Source organism: Penicillium daleae (assembly GCF_028827525.1).
Source record: "Penicillium daleae strain IBT 16125 chromosome Unknown utg000009l_segment0_segment0, whole genome shotgun sequence".
NCBI classification, from domain to species: Eukaryota; Fungi; Ascomycota; class Eurotiomycetes; order Eurotiales; family Aspergillaceae; genus Penicillium; species Penicillium daleae.
This window is the reverse complement of record NW_026623157.1, coordinates 1,856,165-1,879,921: the sequence shown is the minus strand read 5'-3', so window position 1 is coordinate 1,879,921 and position 23,757 is coordinate 1,856,165. Positions and strand designations below refer to the sequence as shown.

Here is a 23,757-nt window from a genome sequence, read left to right as displayed (position 1 = left end):
ATAATACCATTTCGACAGGGTGTTGCAGTGAGAGTTTGCTTTCTAGAATCTGTGGTCAATCTCTGCTAGAAAACCGGTTGGTTGAAGCTCTACACTGAGGTATACAATTTAGGTGTCGTGAGAGTAGTATCGGCGTGCGTAATTGCAATCTGCGGGGAAATATGTCGAGGGATAGGATTTGGCCTACATTCCGTGTGGGTTAACGTGTTTACAAATATAAGTTCATTAACGAGAAACATGCATTCAATTCGAATGGTAGTCTCATACTTATTCAGACTGAGCAAATAACGTCTGGCAAGAGACCCATTGCAGTCAATAATTCCTTTAAACTTTTAATTTGTTTAAGTCCGGATCATGTGACCTGGTCTGCCAACGACCCAGGCAGCAGAGGAAATTGCATCTCTCTCAATTACAGAGGTCGCTTGCAGGATTGACTCATACCATCTGGCCTTCTGTCTACTGCATACTCTAGCTCCATCATGGACTGGGATAGCATCTGCTTCAACGCCGCAACATTGATTGCGGGTGTCTTCGTCCTCGACTCTGGCGCAGACAAATTCCTCGACCACACGGTTATCGTAGGACAGCGATTGGGCATTTCACCAACTTTAATTGCACTTTTAACTGCCGGTGCCGAATATGAAGAGGTATGTAGCTCGTTCTTTTGATAAGTCTTCCCGGCTTGGCTGACGCGTGTGCCAAGCTTGCTGTCGTTGTTGCCGCTATCGTTCAAGGCCACAGCCCTCTGGCTTTGGGCAATGTAGTTGGGTCCGCCATATCCAATATCCTGGGGGCATTCTCATTAGCGCTTCTTGTCCATCCGGGCCATATGGAATTTGACAAGAGCGCAAAAATCTACTCGGCCCTTCTTCTCTTCATCACTACGCTGTTTGTGATCTTGGCATTCTTCAATCAACTGAATAAAGTGACTGGAAGTCTTCTTATCGCTGGCTTCGTGATTTACATTCTGTCTATAGGTTATGCCATTTATAAAGGCGTTACTGAAGCGCCTCAGCTGTCTGACTGTGATAGCGACAGCGACAGCGACGATGATCTGCCTGTCCACCAGGACGATCATGCGGCTGGTCAGAATAGTCAGACTTCAATTTCAGAACATTCGCCTCTCTTGGCCGACACAGCTCCGTCGCGGGATCACAATGGTGCGAGGAAGCCCCCGCGCTCACTTTTCTACCATCTCTGTCAACTTCTCCTCGGACTGCTTGCACTCTCTCTATCTGGTTACATCATTGCCCACAGCGCAGGCGCCCTCACCCAATCATTACAGCTATCCGGTACCGTCTTTGGCTTGACGGTGATTGCTTTCGCAACGACTCTCCCAGAGAAATTCATCTCCGTGATGAGTGGCTCCAGAGGCCAGGGTGGCATTGTTGTTGCGACTACGGCTGGGAGTAACATATTCCTCTTGACAATCTGCATCGGTGTTGTCGCCGTTACTGGAATCCCCATTAACCACACGGATAATTTTGTCCTTTTTGAACTAGCGACTGTGTGGATATCTGCGTTGGGCTTGGTTGCTATTGTTTTCCTTGGATCCAGTCGGATTGCTGGGTTCGTGCTTTTGGCTGCATACACCGTGTTCATAGTGCTTGAGTTCACTGTGTACAGACGGTGATTTTTCGGGTCCTGATATCAGCACCTCAAATATACCCTGATGCCAATTACGGTTTGCACACATGTCAAATAGTGTATGTCTCGATAGTAGCAAAGGATGCCTACACATACGGGTGTCGGTGAGTATTTATCCAATTGCCCCTGGTCAGCGTTATACATCTGTGAATAATGTGCCCTTTCCTCGCCAATCGCTCTGCTAGTCTTGAATAGAAAGGCCGACTGTTATCATGAAAATATGATGAAATTTCTCTGAGAACTACTATAATCGTGACATTGTACCTCCGACCCCCAGTCATCCACGCCGTCCTGACATATTGGAACTGCTCGGAATTAGCGGCAGAGTTGGCTCAATCGGACCCTCAAATGGCGAAGGTGGTGCTGTGCTATGTCGAACATTATAGATGCTGCCGTCATGTCCGTAATCGAGATCCCAGCGCGAGTCAAAAGCCATCTTGTTGTTCATATCCCCATATGGTCTTGAACTCGAGTTCACACTGCTCGCCGAAGGCGAGAGAGGTCGCGGCGACTTGAGCAGCTCGTCAGTCCTTGCCGCTTCCTGCAGAGGAAGAAGCTCGGTTATTCGTCGATCCTCAGTTTCAATCAGTTGGGTCATAGATTGGGCAGAGGCACGTTTGTCGCGGAAGTCCTGCCATCCTGGGGACGGCTCCTTGAGCCGGCTTGCGTAGAAAAGGCCGATCAGCATGAAGATGGCAAGGATGAGGGTAAAGACAGCATTGTATAGGAAGAATATGACGGCCATGATCCCGGTCATGAGATCTGGAGGGTTGAAAGTGTCGCTGAAGACGAGAATGAAGATAGCATTGACAAAATTGATGGCGGCGGCGGTTATGGCGAAGCCGTTGGCTTTCTTGTCCCTGTACGGTCGCAGAATTGCAGTACAGACCAAGAAAGCAGCCTCAAAGATGAGAAGGACTATAGCTTGCGCTGTAGGGTTGTGTTGTGCGAATGCGATAATCATGCCCTTCAAGACTGAATAAACTAGTAGAGGAATGATGAAGTAGTATGTCTCAGCCTTGTAATAGACGTATAAAGATCCCCACTTCGTCAGACAGGCCTCATCAAAATAAAGCGAGGAATTTGGGGTTTTATTGAAGTGCCTCGAAGACCGTGCATGCTGAAAGATTTTGAAAATCCCGTTGCCGAGGGTGATAGTCATGGCGAGCCAAATAGTGATAGCCAGGACGGATTCAGCCGCCGAGTCCCGGCGATATAGTTCCCACATGCTAAACACACAGAATTGAGGGTAGCCAAGAAGTATGATTCGGCAGATATTCCCTCGCATAAAGCTCTGCCAGTCATGCTGGGGACCAAATATATCCCGGGACCTCGCCTTGTTCGTCTTGTCCCAAATTGCAGATAGGCCGAACTTGAGAGCCATAATAGCAAGGAGCATGATGATGGCGATGAAATAAAAGACTATATACCCCGTCATAAAGATGTTGGTAGAGTCAATACCTGCGCGGAAGCCCATCCGGATGATACCATACAGCAGGACTTCTGCTCCACCCTCTGATGTCGGCACGCTTCTCTTCGCAAGCATTTCAGTCGAACGTTTCAGGAGACCGATCGAAATATCCCCAGCTTCGGAAACCAGATCTGAAGCCGTGCCTCCTGTCGCACGCTGAAACCAAGTCGTGATGGTGTTGAGGAAATTTGCACGTACGATGCTCATGGTCCATTGAAAATTCTGAGTCCAATTCTGGATCATCGGTGTAAATTCCACCGCTGTAAGGCCAGCCATGGCTTGACTCTGCATGAATCCAAGAAACAGCAGGGCACGAAATGAGACTTGAGTTGCGATGTTGGAATAGCCGAGAATCGAGAGGATGGTACCCGTAAATAGACTCGCTCCAGTGATGATTGCCAGTGTCCAGGCTACTCCTGCTTGATATACTGTAGCGCTATTGACGACGCGGGCTTTAATACAAGTGATACTTTGATTCGTCGACGTGGCTATCATATTCACTCGCACGATGGCATCGAGATCAGGAAAGGTGTAGGCGATACCTATCAAAATGTAACGAGTCAATTGGCTATCTCACCATGAGACAAGATTCGCTCCTGAATCTGACAATAAACTTACTTGGAATTTGCGAAATCGTATTCTTTGACACAGAAAGAGTTGCATATGGCACTGTCATGTTCTCCGGTGTCATCGGACAGAATCCAGACAATTGGTAGTCGCACGGGTTCACTTGCGCCGTCAAGAAGCTGTACCCGAAGACCAGGAGGTCAAGATCCATGAGAATCTTCCCGGAGTAGTTGATTTCGCCGTCAAACTCCATAGTAAGAGTCTCGTTTTCAGGTGTGAGCGTCAGCTTGAAATTGTTGGTCTTTATGACACTGTCATCGGAGCAGGGGATCAGGGCGGTGGATTCGAGTATATTGACGGCATTGATCAAATGAGGGAAGTAAAGAACACCCAAAGTGCCTTTGATAAGACATCTCGTGGCCTTCATTTTTGAGGAAGAACGCAGTGACAGCAAGAGCGATGACTGCGGTAAGATTCACTGCAGATAATCAAAGGAAGACAGCGAAAGGCTCATCTCACCAGGAGAAGGTGCCCCGCAAATCAAGGCAGCTTAATAAGTTTCCAATAACAGAATAGTCAAAGATTATAGTTAACTAAGGGGGTGGGTAGCTTTGTCATGAACACCCTGTTCATCCAGTCATCTCTCGCGTCAGCATCGACACTGCCACGATGGGACCAGGGTTTCAGTTTGCGCCAAATCTGCATCCAACGGCAACTCCCGGAGTTGCTTGTTTTTGAGTGTATGGGGAGATGGTAAATGGTAAAAAGTATCGCTAGTAGTGATTGATAATGCATGGCAGATCGAACTCAATATATACAATATATACAAGACTGATCAGTACCCTTCCCGATATTGCACTCACTCCCTTGAGCACGTAAGCGGAAGCCACTAGTTAGTTCCACTTACGCGCGGCGTGCGAATTTCTCACCCAATGTCATCATTGCAACAGATCTTCCCACAAGAAGGATCAGGCGCTCCTGGCTTACTGGGTCTGGCGCTTACGACTGAATGTAGGTTCTTCTACTGGATACTGTTTGAAAGTTGATTGTTTATCTGTAAACTCGCCATTTTGGCTCCCTCGTACGGTTCGTGATTACGCGAAAATACCAGGGTAGCCGTGATTTTCTTCAGATGTGCGCGACCAGATGATGGAAGATGATAGTGCAATTATTTTGTTGAGTGTCTGTACCTTGTACCTGTAGACCATAGAAACACACTGCTAACGGCGCTAAGAGAAGAAAGCATCCATCGAACTGGTCCCGCTTAGCTAAGATCCTGGATTTTCAAGAGTCTAGAGCCTCCAAAGAAAAGCTTCCAGCCGAGAGACTAATAATCGGGAGTCGGGGTACAGACCGCCGATTGAACCTGCTGAATATGTAACCTTTGGGGGAGGAAAGCACCTTAGCACTCACAACAAAATTCAATGACCGAAGCCTAGGAATCGGCGGTCGGAAGGGAAGCATGCCGAGTAAGGCCCACCTTGACAAGCCTTCCAAGGTCCAGAGTCCAGTTAACCCAATCTAGCCGAGTTTTCTTCAGCATGTGGTAGAGAAGTTATAGCAGTGACCAATCTTTGATGTATATATTAATTCTTAATCTCTTCAATTCAGAGTCTTGATTGAGGATTCCGGCATAGATGTGAATGCTTCCTGAACAAAAGCGCTTGGCCGGTTTTCCGGGAACAGGAAGAAAAGGGAGGGAAATATATTGCAGTTGAGAACGGGATACCTGTCTATGTATGATAATCTGTGTCCTTATTGGTATGGAATATCCATGAAGCTCTACGAATAAATAATTAACTGTACCGAGGTCGTATCGTTGCCAATAATTAAGCTCAAGCTACTTGAATCAGATTACATATTTCTAGAAACAAGGCCAACCTCCTGCGGACCTTCCATTGATCCATGGATGCATATAATCGATTGGTCTGTCAATTTGATGGAGATTCACTCCTACAGGAGGTCTCTATGCGGAGATTTCCAGGACCAGCGTTTGCTGATTGCCACTTGCCTCGAGTGCCCATTTAGGCGTGGATTTGCCATTTTCTTTTCTTTCGTAGGTCTTCGTTCTCTCTAGAGATAGATTCAAAGTCGGAGATTTCCGGACTTCTTCGTTTCCTTTGCGTACTTGCGTACTGGCCTCTGACGCAGGCACATCTACTCTGCCCTAACGCAACTGTAGCTCCCATTAATATGTCTTGAAACTCATTCCAATCATTCACCAAAAGCTACTCTAGCCCACCCCGAAAATAGGTTCATAGGCGAATTCCAGTGTGCGTGAAGAGACGAGGAAAAATCGTCGGAATCTCTTGTCGAGGGCCCAACATGAACCAATAGCAGGTGTCAATTACTATAAACCCTCCATCTCAGCCTCTGCTTTTCCCTGGTTTACATGGCTTGACTTGCGTCGCCCAACTACTTTGTACCTTTGCCTCCGTTGCTGGTCTTGGGTATGCATTTTGATGGCGTCCCTCGTTTAGTATCTAAATCTTCGAAATTTCTCTCCCAAGCTCGATTTACAGTAGAAGTTGTGAGATACATCGCATGGTGATATTCTCCCAGAGCCACTGGGTCAACAGGTTGAGCGACGAGTGAGCATTGTTGGAAACCTCTTGGCATCGAGCCATGGATAGAATGATGCAACGTTTGTAGCCTACGATAGTATGACTATTGCGGGAATAAGATAGATATCCTTCATCGATTTGCGCACTGTCGGGGATTTCAACCGTGAAACAGGACACTCATTAGGGAGAATGCATCAGGAGATCATGAACGAACCTATAGTTACAGGCGCTCAACAAAGTACCAGATCACCCTCTCAGCACCGTCAACCCTGCCCCTGGCTGCCTAGGATAGGATGATCTACCCCACTATCTGGAATTACTCACGGTCGGCAGTCCTCGACTCATCAGACCCTGCATCACTAGACTGACTAATCCGCTGCCGAATTAGTTAGTTATGTGAAAGTAAAAGGCCCTCCCTTCGTAGTCTCACGCTTGTATTGGAAGATTGTGGGACTTGTGAGCTAGAGATTTTGACACCGGGCCCGCTATGATGCAAACTTGATCGCTTGCCCTAAGGTCGCAGATATACATCTACACAACTCCAGTTCGACTTCCATTGTTGACGTACATCCATATCACGCCATTTGAAACGAAGCTTCAAATGAAACAGAAGAAGCATCATACTACATCTACTCAAACCACTCAAAAGAGCAGTAAACGACAAGGATGGTGCTCAAAAGGGTGGTATGGTCTCCTTCAAATAAGGCTCAGGGGCTGATAATGCTCTCAAGCGATGTCACATCTGACTACCGGCGACATCTCCGCTCCATATACAGTAAACACCCAATAACATGTCAAGGTTTGCGGCTAGTAAGATCGACCAGCTCTCATCGAGGAGTTACTAGGAGTTAGGTTGTGGTTGGTGTACCCAGGCTTCACCATTCTGGTCGGGAGGCGGACCGCCCCCGTGCCACCTGCAGAAATGTATCGACCAGTCAGCGTGATGCCCGCACTTCACAGATTTAGGGCCACCTATACCGCATTTAACCATAATAATATATTCGTTATTCTGTTGCTTAGCCTCAGAGAGTGCCTTAACTAACAAGTTACCGACGATGTACTTGGAGGATATTCGGCGGGGACAACCCTTACCAGATCTCACGACGAATATTATTTACCCTGCTGGTAGAGTCCAGTCGGGTGCTACCACATAAGTTCAGGGTGGCGTGAATTTATCGCCGCAATATGTAGCATGTCCTCTGGTTTCATATGTCGATGAGAATGGCGTCGGCTTTCTATGTGAAACGCCTAGAATTGTACAAAATTAACGACGTGCTTTTCTAGCGAGGACCAATAAATATTCTCAATTTTATTAGGATGAGAGATACATTCGCAGTGTTACTAAAGTCTCCCTGCAGCATTAATAGCCGGATCATTAGGCTATGTAGCCTCGTCGGATATGAGAAATGGCTATACTAATAGCTAGTACGAAGTCGGTGATGCTTTTCGGTCTAGTTGTATAGCATTGCCGATAAGCACCTTCTTCCCCGCGTATTTTGCAAAAAACCTTACCCTGCAGCCGGGTGAAGAATGCAGGTTCTTCGTGTCTAACAATCACGCTTACCGCTTTTGAACTCCCCGTGATGTATAGGGCGTGCTCTTTGGTTCCTCTCATCCCTGGGAACGGTGGAGAAATTTGCAGCTCTCTCAGTACCGGTAGCAGCCAAGTGTTTTAATAAAAAGGCGTGGATGCTTTGATAGGTCGTCATGCATATGGATGGTTGATAATTAGCCAAACTTCTTAAACTTTACGTATGTATAACGTAGTAATGCAGGCTACCTTGAAAGCAGGATGCCCTGAAAAAAGTTAGCTTCGAGTCTCTCCATGTTCCGCGTCATTTTGAGATATTGTTCCGTGGCTTTTGTAGCATTGAAATTTGCCCTCATCGGCGACCCGGGTGTCATTCCCGTCGCATCTCAGGTCGAGTAGGTATATATATCGACAATCTCCCCATGAATCATCGGATAACGAACTCGACCAACATTCATCAAGAAAGCCTAAGAAACCAAAACTTTCAGCCAACATGCAGCGTACATCGGGTTTGGTGGTTTTCCTCCTAACCCAAGTTGCCTATGCCCAGCAGACCCTCTGGGGCCAATGTAAGATTTTGCTATCGGTCATTCTGTCAAAAATCCTGGGTTAATGGATTTGGTAGGTGGCGGTAGTGGATATATAGGATCAACGGTCTGCGCAGCATCGGCAACATGCAGTACCCAGAACCCTTGTATGTATTTGGGGTTTCGTCCCTCATCCAAAGCTAGGACGCTGATTATCGACAAGACTATGCCCAATGTATCCCTGCAACCGCCGCAGTAAGCACGACAAGCACGACTTCAACATCCAAGACCACCCTGGTGACTACCACTGCCACTACCACTACCAAGGGATCCACCACTGGAACTACCACTACGGCCCCTACTGTTACCAACAGTGGCAATCCGTTCAGCGGCTACCAGCTCTACGCAAACCCATACTACTCCTCGGAGGTCTTCACTTTGGCAATTCCGTCTCTGACGAGCTCTCTCGCTGCTAAGGCCAGCGCAGTGGCTAAGGTCCCATCTTTCGTCTGGCTGTAGGTCTGATTATTTCTCGTGGATGTGCCTCTACTAATTGCAATAGTGACACGGCTGCCAAAGTTCCGACCATGGGAACTTACCTTGCCGACATCCAGACACAGAACAAGGCCGGTGCTAGCCCTCCCATCGCTGGTATTTTTGTGGTCTATGACTTGCCGGACCGTGACTGCGCCGCTCTTGCCAGCAACGGCGAGTACTCGATTGCCAACAACGGAGTTGCGAACTACAAAGCGTACATTGACGCAATCAGGGCTCAGATTCTCAAGTACTCTGATGTGCAGACTATTTTGGTCATCGGTCAGGCCCTAAACCCTAGTCGTATACGCCTACTATGCTAACTTTTTTCCAGAGCCCGATAGTCTCGCCAACCTCGTAACCAACCTAAATGTGGCTAAGTGCGCCAACGCTGAAAGCGCCTATCTGGAGTGCGTCAACTATGCGTTGATTCAGCTCAACTTGCCAAATGTCGCGATGTATATTGATGCCGGTATGATCCCCCTTTGCAGGAAAACTCCCATTTATCCTTCTTAGAAAGGGAGTGGTGGCTGAGTCGATGTATCTAGGACACGCCGGCTGGCTAGGATGGTCTGCTAATCTCCAACCTGCCGCTACCCTCTTCGCCAACGTGTACAAGAACGCATCGTCACCGGCTGCTGTACGCGGATTGGCTACTAATGTTGCCAACTACAATGCCTGGACAATCAGTCCGTGCCCATCCTACACTTCAGGCGACTCCAACTGTGACGAGAAGCTTTATGTCAATGCAATTGCCCCTCTGCTTCAGTCTGCCGGCTTCAATGCTCACTTCATCACCGATACTTGTAAGTCACATTCTTTATTCTTTACCTTTTTCAGACATGTTGCATATGAATGGTATGAATATCTAACCTCTGTTTAGCCCGCAACGGTGTTCAGCCAACCAAGCAAAACGCATGGGGTGATTGGTGCAACGTCATTGGCACTGGATTCGGTGTTCGCCCCACGACAGATACTGGCGATGCTCTTCAGGATGCATTCGTTTGGGTTAAGCCTGGCGGAGAGTGTGACGGTACATCAGATACCACCTCGGCGCGATACGATGCCCACTGCGGATACAGCGATGCTTTGCAGCCTGCCCCTGAAGCCGGAACTTGGTTCCAGGTGAGTTTTCAAACCGTGTCAATCGTGTTCGCCTTTACAATCGTTCCCTCGCTGATATTTCATAGGCCTATTTCGAGCAGTTGCTCACGAATGCCAACCCGTCATTCTAAGTTGATGGATATGGGGACTGTCGGCGGGTTAAATGGAAATCTTGAATGTGCTTGAGAATTGAGAATTGGAATACTATTGTGATATGACCTTCTACTTAGTATGAAAGCTTCTATCTTTTGGTTTATGCTTTCTACACAGCCAATACTCGGAATCAAAAATCTTATTTCGCATTTTGTCCACCAAAATTCGACTAAACTTGACCATTGGGAGTGTTTTCTAGAGAACAATACCCGCTTACATACAGAATGAGTTGCATGAGCAGCTATTCTCGACCTCTCTCTATATACAAACGGTCATTATTGATATGAACGGCCTACTTTCTGAGGTACTTACGTATCCACTATCGGATACCCGACGAAAGTTTATGAACTAGACTTGTCAATGCCTCCAGCCTCACTCTATCTTCTTCAGTTCCGATTATTGAAGCAGTCGCGTCCCCAAATAATCCCCACACGGGAGGAAACTTTGGACTATTCCAACCCGGGAATTTGATACTCTGGAAGGCCGTCTCCATGTAATTTCGTTCTTTGAGCGCATCCCGCCTCCGGGAAAACTCTTCAGCACGTTGCTTGTTACCAACTGAATCGTAGTATACCTTACCGAGGGTTGCACAATAGATAATTAAGGAGGCTTGTCCGGCTGCCAGGGCCGTCGACACCCATGACCCAGTATGGTACGTGATCGGTGTTGTGGCGGTTGGGTTCTCAGTCTCAGCTACCTTGTTTCCGGGTAGGTAGAAGTTCATTGCCTTGAAGTCTTCTGAAACGTTATCAGGTTTGCCATGTTGATCCGCTGCTCCGATGCGGAAGATATATTTCGGCGCTCTTTGGTAAGGTAAGAAGTCCGTTACTTTCAAACTGATATCGTCGTTGGCGGAGCAAAAGATCAGGATCTTGGCCTCGACTGCCTCGTCGATGGCGGCTCTGAGATCCTCGAGCTCGGGGTCTTGTTCAGAATTTCCCGAATCCTCGCCCGACGGAATGGTGGATTCATTTTCTCTGTGCTTGGCTAGAATACTCCACGACATGGAAATGATATTAACCTTGCGCCCAATCGCAGCCCGGATGGCCATAGCGGCGCTGCGAGCCGTGATCATCCGACTGCCGTCTCTTGAAGGGATGTCGTGCACACGCATCACACACAGTGACACCCACGGGTTGACGCGAGCTATCATGTTAGCCATCACAGTTCCGCGCCCATGAGTAGAGTTGTGCCAGGGCTCCTCAGTGTGTTTCCCTCGAGGATAGTAACTAAGCCCGGAGGCTTCGACCATCTGACCGAAGTATATATGGAGCTTGTCGAGGCGGACACCATCATCAATTAGCGCGACCTTGACCTTCTCTGGTCGGCCATGCGTTTCCGGAAGACTATCGTGAACTCGCTGCAACGCGCCGCGGAAGCGGTCTATGGCTTCCATCCATTTGTCGCGATGCACTACCTCCAGTGGCCCGTCACCACCAGGGTAGCCATTGTTACCAATAGAGGATAAAGGCCAGCAGCGAAGGCCCGTTGTTTGGAATTCTGGGATGATGATCGGCCGAGCTGACTTGTCCTTTATGCGCTGTTCGATACTACGGGTGAAAGTGGCAAAAGAACGTCTCATCCGTTCAATCGACTCCAGTCCCTTTAAGAAGCCTCCATATTAGTCGCCTAGAAATCTGCGTTGATTATCGAACAAAGTCAATTGGGAGGCTTACTGGCGCTGCTTGGATGGTGACGGTCTTCAACTCAGATTTGTCTGCTGGGGCACATAGACGTGGGATCCCCTCCTCTGAAGCCCACCCTCGTAGGATAGCCTGGTTTCCAGACCAGTATAGGACCAAGTGTTGGACATCGGGTGCAGCTTGTCGGATCACGTCAATACTAAGGTCTGGTCTTTGCCAGTCCCTGAAATCATTCCCAAGGATGTTAGCGAGAATAACCCTAGCCACGGGGAGCTGGCCTTTACCATGTTTCCACCATGATCCGACCCCCATTCTCCTTTCGTGGCTTTTCTAGTCCCAGAGAGTCTCTTCCAGCAATAGCCCGCTCAATTGCGGCATCTGTGTGATACGGAACAATCATGTCGTCAACGTAGAGGCGAATTATCCTCCGCACCCCAGCCTCAAATAGCTCATCAAAGACAGAAACCAAGGACTGCCGACCCGGATGTGGGTTTTCCCCAAACTGTGGCCCTTGCTTTACGCCTCCTGGCCGCTTGTTATAGGTTTTGAGCTCTTTCTTTGGAGCTTCTGATGCAGAAGTACTTAATCTGGTCGTGGGGATACGCACATATGAAAGAACTTTGTCAAATCCTCCGACTGATAGTCGCGAAATCAGATCTATGATTCGGTCAGGGTCCTTTTCTTCAAGGCTGATGGCGTCGAAGTAGAGGTTTCGCTCGCAGGCATGTTTCCCGTATATGAGCTCTCGCGCAATCAAGTCTGGACGCTGTCGAATATAGTGCATGTGCAGATGTAGGAGTAGGTGGTTCATAGACTGCTCGGGGTCTTTTCTATTTTGGTTCTTGGCCTCCGCTATTCCATGACGCGGTCCATCTATCAGACTTGCCGACACCGGCTGGGTGACCGCCAAGGAAGGGTTGGTTGGCGCTCGTTTGAGTCCGGACCCCGTGTTGGGGGGAACAAGGTGGTGATCCAAGCTCTGGGGCCTGCTACCTTGTTGGCCTCCTTCAATCGTTGCACGAGACCGCCCACGGTCGGACCTGGGCATGGAGGTATTGGACCCGACGCTGATGAGCGCGGATTCCCCGGGAACAAAGTCGATGGACATGGAGTTTCTGGACATGGCGGCTCCCGGCGGAGTCGGGCTCAGGGGAATCAGGGGTGGAACGCTAGGAATTTTGAAGTGGCTGGCCTGGACGTTCGCCGCCACGGGCGCCCCTCGCGACTTGGTCTCCTCGGCCAGGTTTCGCTTCCCATCCTGGTTGAGATCGGTTGGTTCTGCGACAGGGGTTTTTGATGGGTTCAATCTCTTCTCTCGCTGGGCTGAGTGGACAAGACAGTACTGATATGGAGACTGGCCAAGTCTGTTGAATTCGGCACCTCGTTCCATCAGCTTATCGGCCCTTTGGATCATTTCCTTCACCAGCTTGACATACTCCTGCCCACGGCCTAGGCACTGCTGTGGGTGCAATGCATAGTGAATCGGCGTGTTGCTGTCTTCCTTGTCCTGTGCAGCGAGGATCTGCGCGGTCGCATGTGCGAAGTACTCTTTGGCTCTGTCTAAGGTCTCTTTCCGTTGTTGATTTGTGTTGTCGCGTATCGCCAGATAAAACAAGTGATGGAAGAAGTTTTGGCCCGCATCGTCCTGCATGGCTAGAATTTCCGGCAGCTGGGCGGGACAATGCTGTTTGATGAACTTGATGAATGCAAGATGACCATATGAAACAGCCAAGAGCCAAATAGGAGCTTCCTTCTCCCCATTTTTGGGTGCTCTCTCGATGATATAGATGATGGCCTTTCGGACAATTGGGTTTTCAGTATGGTACTGGTTCCACCTGCGAGCTAGCGCATGGAGCAATGAAGGATGTTCGCGGTCGCGCTTATCCGTTTCAATGAGAATCTTCTTTTTATAAGGCTCAAGTAGGGCAACTGCTAAGTTCTCATCCTTGTCGTCGCTCCACCGTCGTTGTCTCTTCTCCAGCTGGCCCAGAATGTAACTGCATCGGTCGTATATATCCTTCTGCCGCAACTCACTTTGTTCTCGATCGTTATTTTCTGGGCGCTCATGCTCCTCCTGTAGAGTAGATACTCCAGGGTCATCAGGATTTTCGTCAAAGAGGTCCTGTTCCGGGAGCTCATCGACATCTTCTGAGTAGTGGTCATTGGGAAAGCTCATCGCGCCTGCTATTCGTACCGAGTACGATAAACTCATGGTCGAATCGCCCATCTTGTGGGAACACAACAGAGAGAAGGGAAGAAAGATAAACTAGGGCATGACTTGCTCCCTCAATTCAATTGGAGTCAATTGGACCCCACTTCAGCCGCCCCGCGAGGCGCGTGGGTGGTTGTGACGAGGAGTGTGCGTGCATGCATATGTATGCATTTGGGTTGTTTGCCTACTGATTATTATTGGCCAGATCAATCGAACAATGGATAATGGCTCCGTTCGTGCTTCTCCATAATCCACTAGAGCAGAAACTAGGATACAAGGCACCGTCCAATCTTAGCGTAATTTCCCGGGCCTACAACCTCTGCTTGATTGCTTTCCCATAGCTTGTCCAGAAGGTAAAATCCCATAACTTGTTCAGATCCACCGATGCCAAATTCCACCGGTCAATAGACTCTCCCTGGTCGAGGTCATTGTATGGCTCATAGCTGGGATCAAACGGAATAGCTTCGTCTTGAGATCGCACGCTGCCTAGCGAGACAAGGCGTGTTGTCAAGTTAGGGGTGATACGGACATATGGAACACAGTCAAAGTCATTGTCATTTTCGCGTGTCAGCAGAACGCATGTGCGCAAATGGGAGACAATGCCATTGGACTGCGAACGGTTTTCCTGTAGTGCCCACTGGGCTTGGAAATAGTTCCCCCACTCATCAAATGGCCGACTACCCGTGATTTCGGCTGCAAAAGTCACAGTCTTTTCCACAGAGCTCTCGACCCCAGCCTCGCCATTTACGGGGACAGCCCCTCCATTAATTCCCAACTTGAATGTTTTCTTCAGATTTTCGAGTTGTGTGGTCTCCATCATACTATATCGCTCGTCTGGTCCGACTTTCCTAACAGAAGGGCCACTCCGCGGGGGGCTACCCGCGCTAGGAAGGAAGTCGAAGTTGATGGAGGCATCTTTGATTCGCGTCCCTCGATAGGACAGGAACTGGAAGTCGTAGACTAACAATGTAGCTCTCTGATCGGACTCGGGTGTGAGTGTGCCATGGATTATGGCGCGTGCGACACATTGCACGTAGAACGCGGGTCTCTTTCGAGACCCTGAACGGAACATCACCGTTTCCTTGCGCTGTTTTTGTCCAGGACGGCTGCGAACTTTGTATCCTGGGAAAGGTGGGGGCCAATACGTGTTAGCCCAATACAGCTGATGTACAGAGCCCAAGAGGCAGATAACAAAGTCGCAAGAACCTACCTCCAGGCCGTCCATCTTCTGGACCCAGCTCAAGCTTGAACAAAGTAGGGTCATTGTCCTGGTCGGCATCGTCTTGCTCTTCTCCTATTGTTGATTCATCTTCGCTCACCCACAACTCCCAGTCGTTGTACTGATCCATTGCGGCAGCATGTGCTAGTTGTTTTGTAATATTCAGATATTGGTATGAAGTTTGTTGGAGGTTCACAAGTTCCCACAGGGAGGGGCAACGGGGCTCTGTTATATCTTCATCAAAATGCAGATCAGTCATCAGCTCGATTGAGCAGTCGACATGCCTCGCATGACCCGCTCCCAAGTGTTAGCGAGTCACTAGGAATAATTGATCGTAGATACAATTAATACATAAACACTACTGGCACCCCGATCCGACATCAGCCACTAGATAGGCCATATCACTCTTTTCATCAAGTAAGTCGTAAGGAATATACAATACTTTGGATTTACAAGTAGTTTCCAAGTGGCATTATTGACTGATGTGATGGCGCTGACTGGCTGAATGTAAATGACGTGGCCAAACCTGGATGGTACTTATGCATAGGGTTGTCACTGATCTCTTGCGCCTGTAATGAACAAGGGCGCCTAGAAAGTGGGGGCCGTTACGGGCATCATACCATTTGGGTGACCCCACTGTCGTCTGAACCCAAAGGATTTGTTATTTTCTTCTCATCCAGGCACTACTTCGACCGTCTCCTCTAAATTTGGGAATTTTGTCTAACACATCCGGCAAACAGAGCCCAGGAGGGCTTGCCACCTTCCGTTATGGCGGATTCCGGGGCGACTGAAGGGATGGAAGACGTTCGTGAGGAGATTGGAGCAGACATGGGCATTGCGACGGACAACCAGGAACTGTTGTCATTTGAACCGATAAATCGCTTGGAAGCTGCTGAAAACTACGGAATCGATCCATTCCCTCATGTTGAGTTTGTTTGCCCTACAATAATTGTTCCACTGGTCATGGCACTGATTACTTGATATCTTCCCACAATAGTGTTGTACATGTAGCGGCACTTTGGCCGACTGATCAAATACTCTCACTCGAAACTCTCGGTATAGAGAATCTCTCAATGGAGAAGCAAGAGTATCTTTGTCGCCTGCCAATGCGCTCGCTGCTCAAGGGAGGGCAATCGGCAGCGATCCAACTACTTTCGCATTTAAAAGCTATGAGAAAGGGCGTCTCTACAGTAAGTAAAAGAGGTCCCAGAGAATAGCATCCCTTGCCCTACTGACATGTGATGGGAAGGTCCACGAGCTATCATGTTCGTCGCTTACGATTTCGGAGCTGTTCTACTAAAAAATGTACCGTTATGAGTTCTTTCCATCGGCGCAGTGAACTTGGAGATGCGAGATCTCATCTGACTTACATTCTAACTACAGGCAATTGCACTTACATTGAAAGGCGATAGAAAATACGAGAAAATTTTTCATGCCACTGCGGTTACAGTACGCTTCCATAGTCTATGTCGAGGACCGAGTGCTGGAGGTGATGCTGACTCCTCTTCTAAAGATCTTCTGCGGATGCCCACACCGGAGCTCCGACCTCGAAATTTTTCAAACAGAGCTATTCGAATTTCTACTCCACAAAAAGGCGAAGGAATGGAGTTCCCTGCTTCCCATTCTAAACGTAGTACGCCTCAGCCGAGCCATCCGCACGTCGACCAGCGCCTTCATCAACTCCAAGCTCACGGTTCGATCTCGGGTGATCAGTTTATACGCCCGTGAGAGAGAAACTGGGAGTATTCACACTGTGAGAAGGATTAACCCATAAAGTCAATGTTTCTCATCGATTTCTAACGGATTGATAGGCCTGGGACGCACACACAGGCACTCTCGGCTTACCGTCGGAGTTTGCCATCCAAGAAGAGGATAAAATGACCTTCCCAAATCTCAGCACATACGTTGCATACGAGCCTGACAGTATGGTGTTCATCCCAAAGTATAAATTTGAATTTTATTTGACATTTTGGCCAGCCTGGATTGCCCACCCATCCTGGGTCCGTTGGGAGCAGTTCCTCTTAGCGATAACCGCTCCACCGCGCCCATCCCCACATATGCCATCTAAAGCGGAACAAGTGGCATTCCTCCTAGAACATCCGACCTATACCGCCTGGGTCAAAGGATCCGGTGGTAGGATTTTATACGTTCATGGAACAACACCCAATCTCCCCGAAACCCTCGCTGATCAGCTTCTCTGGCAATGGCGCATGGACAGACCTTTTGATGCACAGAACGACTGCCGAATTATACCTTTCACCTTTAATCACACCGACACCCTGCGCGATTCAATGGTGGACTTCATGGTCTTTGCCATTAGCCACCTAAGGTTGGGTCGGTATACTGGCTCCCAAGGAGCCTCGTATCAGCGCTTGCAGGGTCAATTTGAATTCCATGGTGGATGGACGGAAAAAGCAGTGCTCTCGAACTTTGACTTTCTTGCACAGCCGTACGAGACTACGGTTTTTCTTTTGCAGAATTTTGATGAGTGCGATGACAAGAGCCGAGCTTTATTCCACCGGTATCTGCAGACCATGTCGGAAGGAACAGAAGAGCACATCCGCATCATGGTAACTTCGCGACAGCCGCACGCCCTATTAACGGAGCTTTCGTCCTGGCCGGAAATCAACACGGATGAACTCAGTCTTGATCCAGGGGATATGGCTGCAGATAGCTCCTTGAACACTACGAGTTGGGCAGCCCGAGATGGGCTCGATCCTGAAGTTGGAGGAAAAGTCCAAATTTGGAACAAGTGCATCGGAGAACAGTTGAATGAGATCAAAGTGGGACAGGTGGACACAATCATTCAACTCATCCAAGAACACACAGGTTGGCCCCATCAAGTCCAGGATGGCCAATTCATCAAGTGTTTGCACTTTTGGATGGAATCGGCCCCGGTGATAGTGTGGCGCAGGTGTTGGATAGGATACTTCGGCGATACAGCATGGAGGATGGGTTTACCTGGATAATGTCGTGGTTGATCGCGACTGCGCGGCCATTCACACAAGGAGAACTGGCGGAACTCCTGTCCTCATACTTCAGGCAATACACCAGAGAACAGCAAACATCAGAGTCCATTGTTCTGGACCGGGAGGCTGCTCAATGGAAGTTGGATGTTTGGCTCCGTGGGCTCGTTGACATAGACCAGGAGCAAGTGAAATTCCGCAGCAATATTCGCGATATCATCTTTGACAGAACTCCTGATCAACAGCAATTCCTCTGGCATGGGGTGGAAGAGCAGGCCCACCAGACAATCGTCAAGTTTTGCATCCACCACTTTCAATGTCACGCAATATTCAATCCGATGCAAAGGATTTACGAAGAACATCGACAGCGGGGCCCTCAAGCCGACGGGCAAAAAAAGCAGATGTCTGCTCCACTCACCCCAGACGGAGTAGATGTTCTGTTCTACCTCGAGTTACAGGAGATGGCACTGGGCAGCGATGGTTCTTTCTAACCTTTCGGTCCAAGTGTTCGATCTCCTCTATGTGTAAGCCAGCCCCACAACGTCTGTTTATTTGCACATCGCATCTAATGCCGGAACACAGAATATAAATAGCGTGTCCGTGGGTTATGTTTGAGAATCAGTACCTGGAATACATGACCATCTAGTTTTTGTCCTTTTAAATCCTATTTCCTACGTTGATTAATAGAAAGTGACCATTTTCAAGCATAGTCGAAATGCGACTGGCTCGTAGGATTGATACGCGTATGGCATGTTAATGTGTGTCGTGTCTTGAAGAATCGGCTACTAGTGGGTGATAAAATATGCCAGGAGACTCAATTCCACGCATCTCTTCAAGGTTTCAAGCCAAAATCTGGTAGATAAACTGCCAATTCAGCGTATACAGAAAGGAAGACGAACGAATTATTTTCGACTGATTGCGCGGAGGCCAAGTAGCGTGGGCTCGCGGGCATCAAATTCAACCGCCAATTTTTCCTCGTTTGCCTGTTTCCATTCCTCCTTCCTCCTCTTTTCTCCTTTTCCGTCTCCAAGCCCTCTTGACTCTTCTTCCTCCTTTTCATTGTCCTTTTCTGTTCCTCACCTCTACCTTCTTGTTCTTCCTCGTTTCAACAAGACTCGGCTCAGAGTCTCCATCCAACTCTCGAGGGCACATTATCTCATAACCTCGCTCTTGGACACATAGACGCGCAGGTCACACTCACTTTTTTGTCGTTGCCATCCTGAACGTGGTTACTGAGATCAACAGAGCCATCCCAGACTAGGAACCCCTCCCTGCCAGCCCAACCAAGTGTTTCGAAGCTGTATTGAAACCCACCTATAACTTTCTGGCTTGATTACTGATTGATACAGGAACCGACAGATTGCCCGCTTTGAGCTTCTTGAGCCGTCTGAGAGTACCTTGACTGTTAGGAACGTCCCTGATCTCACTACAACCGGGCAATTGGCCGCCCTGTTGAAGCAGTACAGATCTGCTGATCCGGCGGGTGGCTTGCCCTGCAAGATAGCTCTTCTTGACGATCTTTCTCCCAGTCCCTCCCCGTGGAAGCCCAGGATTTGCAAGGAACTCGACATCCGTGGCGTTCCTTGGCAAGATAACCGGATTCACAACCCGGTTTGAAGCAACGGTAATTCAAGTCATCGGTACACCAGAGTCAACTCCTTGTGAATTGTGCTTATTGGAAAAGGCAGTTTTCGTCAATTGCATTACGGACCCTGCCACACAACCTGGCAGAAATTGCCACTAGCACCCCCGTCCCTGTCCTTGGCACCTGGAGCCAGCCACCATGAGAGCCACACAGACACGAATGCGACGCCCTACAGCACAGGAGCTGGAGACAGCCCTTGAGTAGCCGAAATGCCTCCTTTTACAGCAGGCATCCCTGAAGAAGCTTCGACGAGCAATCAAGGCAGCTATTCGCACTGAAAACTCGTTAATCAAGCAGATCATGGAAAAATATCCTTCTGTCCGCCAAACGACAAGGCTACAAGTCCTCCATCACCTTCTGGGATTGAAGGACGCCCTGTACGCAAACCTCACACAAATGGATCGACTACTTTATGGACTCGAGGAGCAGCTTGCCATTTACATTCAGCACATTGCCGAACACAACGCTGATGCAAACCCTCGTCCAGGTTCTCGTCCGACCGCCTCTACCCCCGACCGGAGTGAGAGCCTTGTAGTGTAACGACAGAATGAATACCCCACCTAAATGCGCAACGGAGAAGAGTTCATGATGGTCAAGCTTGGTTTGGCGCTCATTTATGGAATGATCAATCTTCATCTAGGGAATTGGTGGATCGTAAAGGAGGGAGGGTGGAAACTGCGTTTGCTGGCGGTCTTATCGCTGCGGAAGTACTCGGATCTGCCCCCACGGATTTAACATACACAGCTTTCAGACTAGCCCGTCAGCTCATGAAATTTTTCTTCCTTTGCAATCTAACTATCGTGCCATTTTGCACGGGCTAGTCGTAAATCAATCTTCAAGAATAACTATCTTTTGCCGTCTCAATGTATCACCAGTCCGTTCTGGCATATTACCTTATCAACCTCTCTTTCTAAGACCTCAATGTAGGACGGGTACTGGCGGATGCATTGAATACTTCCACCGGCTACCTTTAAATCGAGGTTTCGTTACCAAGTAACAAATTCCCTGCCTGTGGCTCGGACTATGATCCTCATAAATCTCATACTTACAGTCTGTTGAATTGCGAGCAATCGTGGTGTTCCAGGCGATGGTGGAGCCGGGTGTGTAAACACAAATGATTGTCCCGAGTGCAGATATGCTTAAATTTTATTAGATCTATCCGAAACTCCTTCCAACATATTCTGTCTATCTGACTATGAATGTCGCCTGGGTTCTCGACCCCATCAATGTCGACTCAGCCGTTGCATTGAACGATATCACTTCAATATCTACGTTGGGAATCTATTCTTCCTATATGATAGTCGGGGTCTTACTCCTTTAGCGCCGTTATCATGGACAGATTGCTGACTTCGATATGATTGATGAATTGTCGATCAATCTTCCAGATCTATGACTTGTTTAGGGGCCATTCCACGTACCGGGTTTCCTGGACACTGTGGTTAACATCTATGCGCGCATTTATACGATCATAGTTATTTCCTTCATTTTTATGCCCCCTGAGATGAAATTCAGTGTGGTAGGGACCGTTAGGTTGTCGTTCCGTTTGTGCATACTATCTTCTAGGTGACCAAGATGTATATAAGCTCCCTGTTCTGAAGGTTGCGTCGTAGAGATTTCACAGGATAGCTAGAAATCGAGACTGGTCTAGCTATGGCAAAAAATCCATGTTCTGGCAATGACACTACATTATACCGTAACATTAATAAACATACCGGAACCGCAAATTCTTCAAATCAGTCGTGTCCACTAAATCCATTTGAGTCATTCCGCCATCTTTCTCCTGATGGTCGGAAGGCTCGACACTCAGACTCATTTTGTCTCGCCGGGAATTTTCCCAACGCAGATAGAATAACAAGGCAAGTCCAACCACGACGCAGATAACGAGGCAGATTATTATTGCCAGGAAACCGCTCTAAGCTGATATCAGTACCGAGCTTTGGGAGAGATATATCACCATTTGCGGCAGTGGGGGAACTTACCTGGTATTTTGGTGCCTCGCGTGTGAAAAAGAGCTGCGGACCAATAATATTTCCAGTGCAATACATGATGAAATAGATGGCACTGACAGTTGTTTTCTTCGTGAAACCACCCACATTGGAACTGATCATTGCCAGGGAAACTGGCATCGTAGCAGAGTAAATACCCATGAGAAGGAGGCCAGCGTAGCGTGCAGCAGTAGAGGTTCCAGCATAGACCAAGCCGCTTCCAAGAATACTGATGATTATCATTCCAACAATCACTAGGCAGCGGCTGTTTGGTACTTTCGACGAGACAATGCCACTGAAGCCTCTTATCAGTAATCTCCTTGGTCTAGAGAGTGAAGTTGTAACTTACCCAATCAGCACGAATATAAATACTATCAGACCTCCAGGAATGCCAAGGAGTAGCGTATGGAATGTGTTGTAGCCAAACCCTTTCAGTACCAATCCATTGAACTTTTCATCGTCAGAACTGGATCCAGAAATTGTATGAATATCATGACGGATACTCACAGTGGTAAAGCCGCCATTGGGAATGTTGCAAGCCAGTATCAGGCCTGCAAGGAGCCAAGTTTTAATGTCTGTGAAAGCTTCCACGATTTGGCGACGATCAATTTCCGTGTTCTTGTATCCGGTCTGGTTTGCTCTCATGCGCTCTATCGCAATCAACCTCTCTTCTTCAGTGAGGAATTTAGCGTCGGTAGGCGAATCTGGAAGTCGGAAAAGCATGAGTGTGCCCCAGGCAAAGGTGGCGATCCCGAAAATGATGAAAAGCCACTGCGTATGAAATTAGAAACACTCCTAAGATAAAAAAGGTTGGAGCAAACATACCTGCCATGCCTTAAGGCTATCTTTAATCTGCAGAATACCGACTGCAATGAGGTTGCCGAAGATAAGAGAAAGGGAGTTTCCACAGAACCAGATACCGGCACGGAGGGGCTGCTCAGAGGTGCGATACCAGAGGGAGGTGATCAAAGTGAACCCAGGGGATAGGCTTGCCTCAGTACATCCGAGCAGGAACCTGGTTACCATCAGAGTGGCAAAGTTCTTGGTGGCCGCATGACAGGCAAGAACTACGGCCCACAGGATACTGTAGAATGTAAGCGACGTTCAAGAGTCCCAGAGAATGACATACAAGTTGGTAGCCAGGTATTTGCCCAGGGAAATTTGACCATGAGTAACGAGGCTGGATATCTGTGGGAGCGTTAGCGTTAGAAGAGGGCAGAATAAAACGAGGATATTGGTGGTAGGCTCACGAGAAAAACAAATATCCGAAATAGAAGATTCCAGATGTCCAACTATACTGAGACCCGACTAAGTGCAGGTCCTCTTGAAGGCCCATCAGCGCAGCGTAATTCAGCGTCTGTTTATCCAAGAACGCCATCATATATGCCACAAGCATGAGGGGAAGAATTCTTTAAAAAAACTGTCAGCATCCATGGAAAGTTTCCATTGACAAAATAGAGACCAACGTGAAGTCAATTTTTCGCACGAGTCTCCTTTCCGCAGTAGGTGAGAATTGCGGCGATGAAGAGTGGAGTTGCTCAAGAGCTCCATTGTCGACACTTTGCTGGTCCATTCTCTCATTCGAATGGCCATCCTCCTTCTTAGTGAGTGTGCCTGCCATTGTATAATCAACCGATATAAAGGAACTTTGAGGACGATGGAAGATCTGCTATCTTCAAGCAACCTGGCTTCCGCTACTCTATTTATACATCAGTCCATTTGTCTAGATAGCTTCTCCTCACACTAATGTGACCTGCCTTTTGACTGCCAAGATAATCATACCCCCGCAAACTCAATCCTCCGATAAGAGTCTGTGCTCGAGACTAGGTTTGCCTCGGGTCAGTTATCATTGGTTCGGTCGGCAAGGCTGTTCGCGGCTTGGCGAGGCTAAAGCCATGGCGTTCATCTAGATAGGGGAAACCAGATGGTCCAGCCGAATTGTTTCGAGGAGCTGATTGGATTGACAAGAATTAAGTTGATTTCCCCAGA

General features: G+C 48.4%; 8 protein-coding genes across 8 annotated transcripts; 3 read left to right on the top strand and 5 right to left on the bottom strand.

Moving 5' to 3' along the window:
• Positions 1–479: 479 nt before the first annotated feature.
• Positions 480–1,633, top strand: N7458_011828 (sodium:calcium antiporter; the record flags this gene model as incomplete). Its single annotated transcript, XM_056915210.1, has 2 exons — positions 480–647; positions 704–1,633. 2 exons carry the CDS (start codon positions 480–482, stop codon positions 1,631–1,633), a joined length of 1,098 nt encoding a protein of 365 aa, XP_056759964.1.
• A 291-nt stretch (positions 1,634–1,924) lies between these two features.
• N7458_011827 (transient receptor potential ion channel family protein) lies at positions 1,925–4,112 on the bottom strand (the record flags this gene model as incomplete). The annotated part of the gene is made up of 2 exons (XM_056915209.1): positions 1,925–3,660; positions 3,737–4,112. The coding sequence occupies 2 exons, from the start codon at positions 4,110–4,112 to the stop codon at positions 1,925–1,927; spliced, it is 2,112 nt and encodes a 703-aa protein (XP_056759963.1).
• A 4,161-nt stretch (positions 4,113–8,273) lies between these two features.
• Positions 8,274–10,076, top strand: N7458_011826 (glycoside hydrolase family 6 protein; the record flags this gene model as incomplete). Its single annotated transcript, XM_056915208.1, is given in 7 exon segments — positions 8,274–8,349; positions 8,564–8,822; positions 8,870–9,144; positions 9,176–9,313; positions 9,333–9,647; positions 9,725–9,966; positions 10,032–10,076. The coding sequence occupies 7 exon segments, from the start codon at positions 8,274–8,276 to the stop codon at positions 10,074–10,076; spliced, it is 1,350 nt and encodes a 449-aa protein (XP_056759962.1).
• Positions 10,077–10,417: 341 nt separating this feature from the next.
• Positions 10,418–11,680, bottom strand: N7458_011825 (S8 family peptidase; the record flags this gene model as incomplete). The annotated part of the gene is made up of 1 exon (XM_056915207.1): positions 10,418–11,680. The coding sequence occupies one exon, from the start codon at positions 11,678–11,680 to the stop codon at positions 10,418–10,420; it is 1,263 nt and encodes a 420-aa protein (XP_056759961.1).
• A 341-nt stretch (positions 11,681–12,021) lies between these two features.
• Positions 12,022–13,968, bottom strand: N7458_011824 (uncharacterized protein; the record flags this gene model as incomplete). The annotated part of the gene is made up of 1 exon (XM_056915206.1): positions 12,022–13,968. The coding sequence occupies one exon, from the start codon at positions 13,966–13,968 to the stop codon at positions 12,022–12,024; it is 1,947 nt and encodes a 648-aa protein (XP_056759960.1).
• Positions 13,969–14,263: 295 nt separating this feature from the next.
• Positions 14,264–15,302, bottom strand: N7458_011823 (uncharacterized protein; the record flags this gene model as incomplete). Its single annotated transcript, XM_056915205.1, has 2 exons — positions 14,264–15,075; positions 15,164–15,302. 2 exons carry the CDS (start codon positions 15,300–15,302, stop codon positions 14,264–14,266), a joined length of 951 nt encoding a protein of 316 aa, XP_056759959.1.
• Positions 15,303–15,940: 638 nt separating this feature from the next.
• Positions 15,941–18,629, top strand: N7458_011822 (uncharacterized protein; the record flags this gene model as incomplete). The annotated part of the gene is made up of 6 exons (XM_056915204.1): positions 15,941–16,101; positions 16,235–16,362; positions 16,636–16,925; positions 16,984–17,095; positions 17,150–18,001; positions 18,040–18,629. 6 exons carry the CDS (start codon positions 15,941–15,943, stop codon positions 18,627–18,629), a joined length of 2,133 nt encoding a protein of 710 aa, XP_056759958.1.
• Positions 18,630–21,482: 2,853 nt separating this feature from the next.
• N7458_011821 (uncharacterized protein) lies at positions 21,483–23,389 on the bottom strand (the record flags this gene model as incomplete). The annotated part of the gene is made up of 7 exons (XM_056915203.1): positions 21,483–21,695; positions 21,763–22,063; positions 22,118–22,539; positions 22,594–22,852; positions 22,898–22,948; positions 23,019–23,177; positions 23,235–23,389. 7 exons carry the CDS (start codon positions 23,387–23,389, stop codon positions 21,483–21,485), a joined length of 1,560 nt encoding a protein of 519 aa, XP_056759957.1.
• Positions 23,390–23,757: the final 368 nt, after the last annotated feature.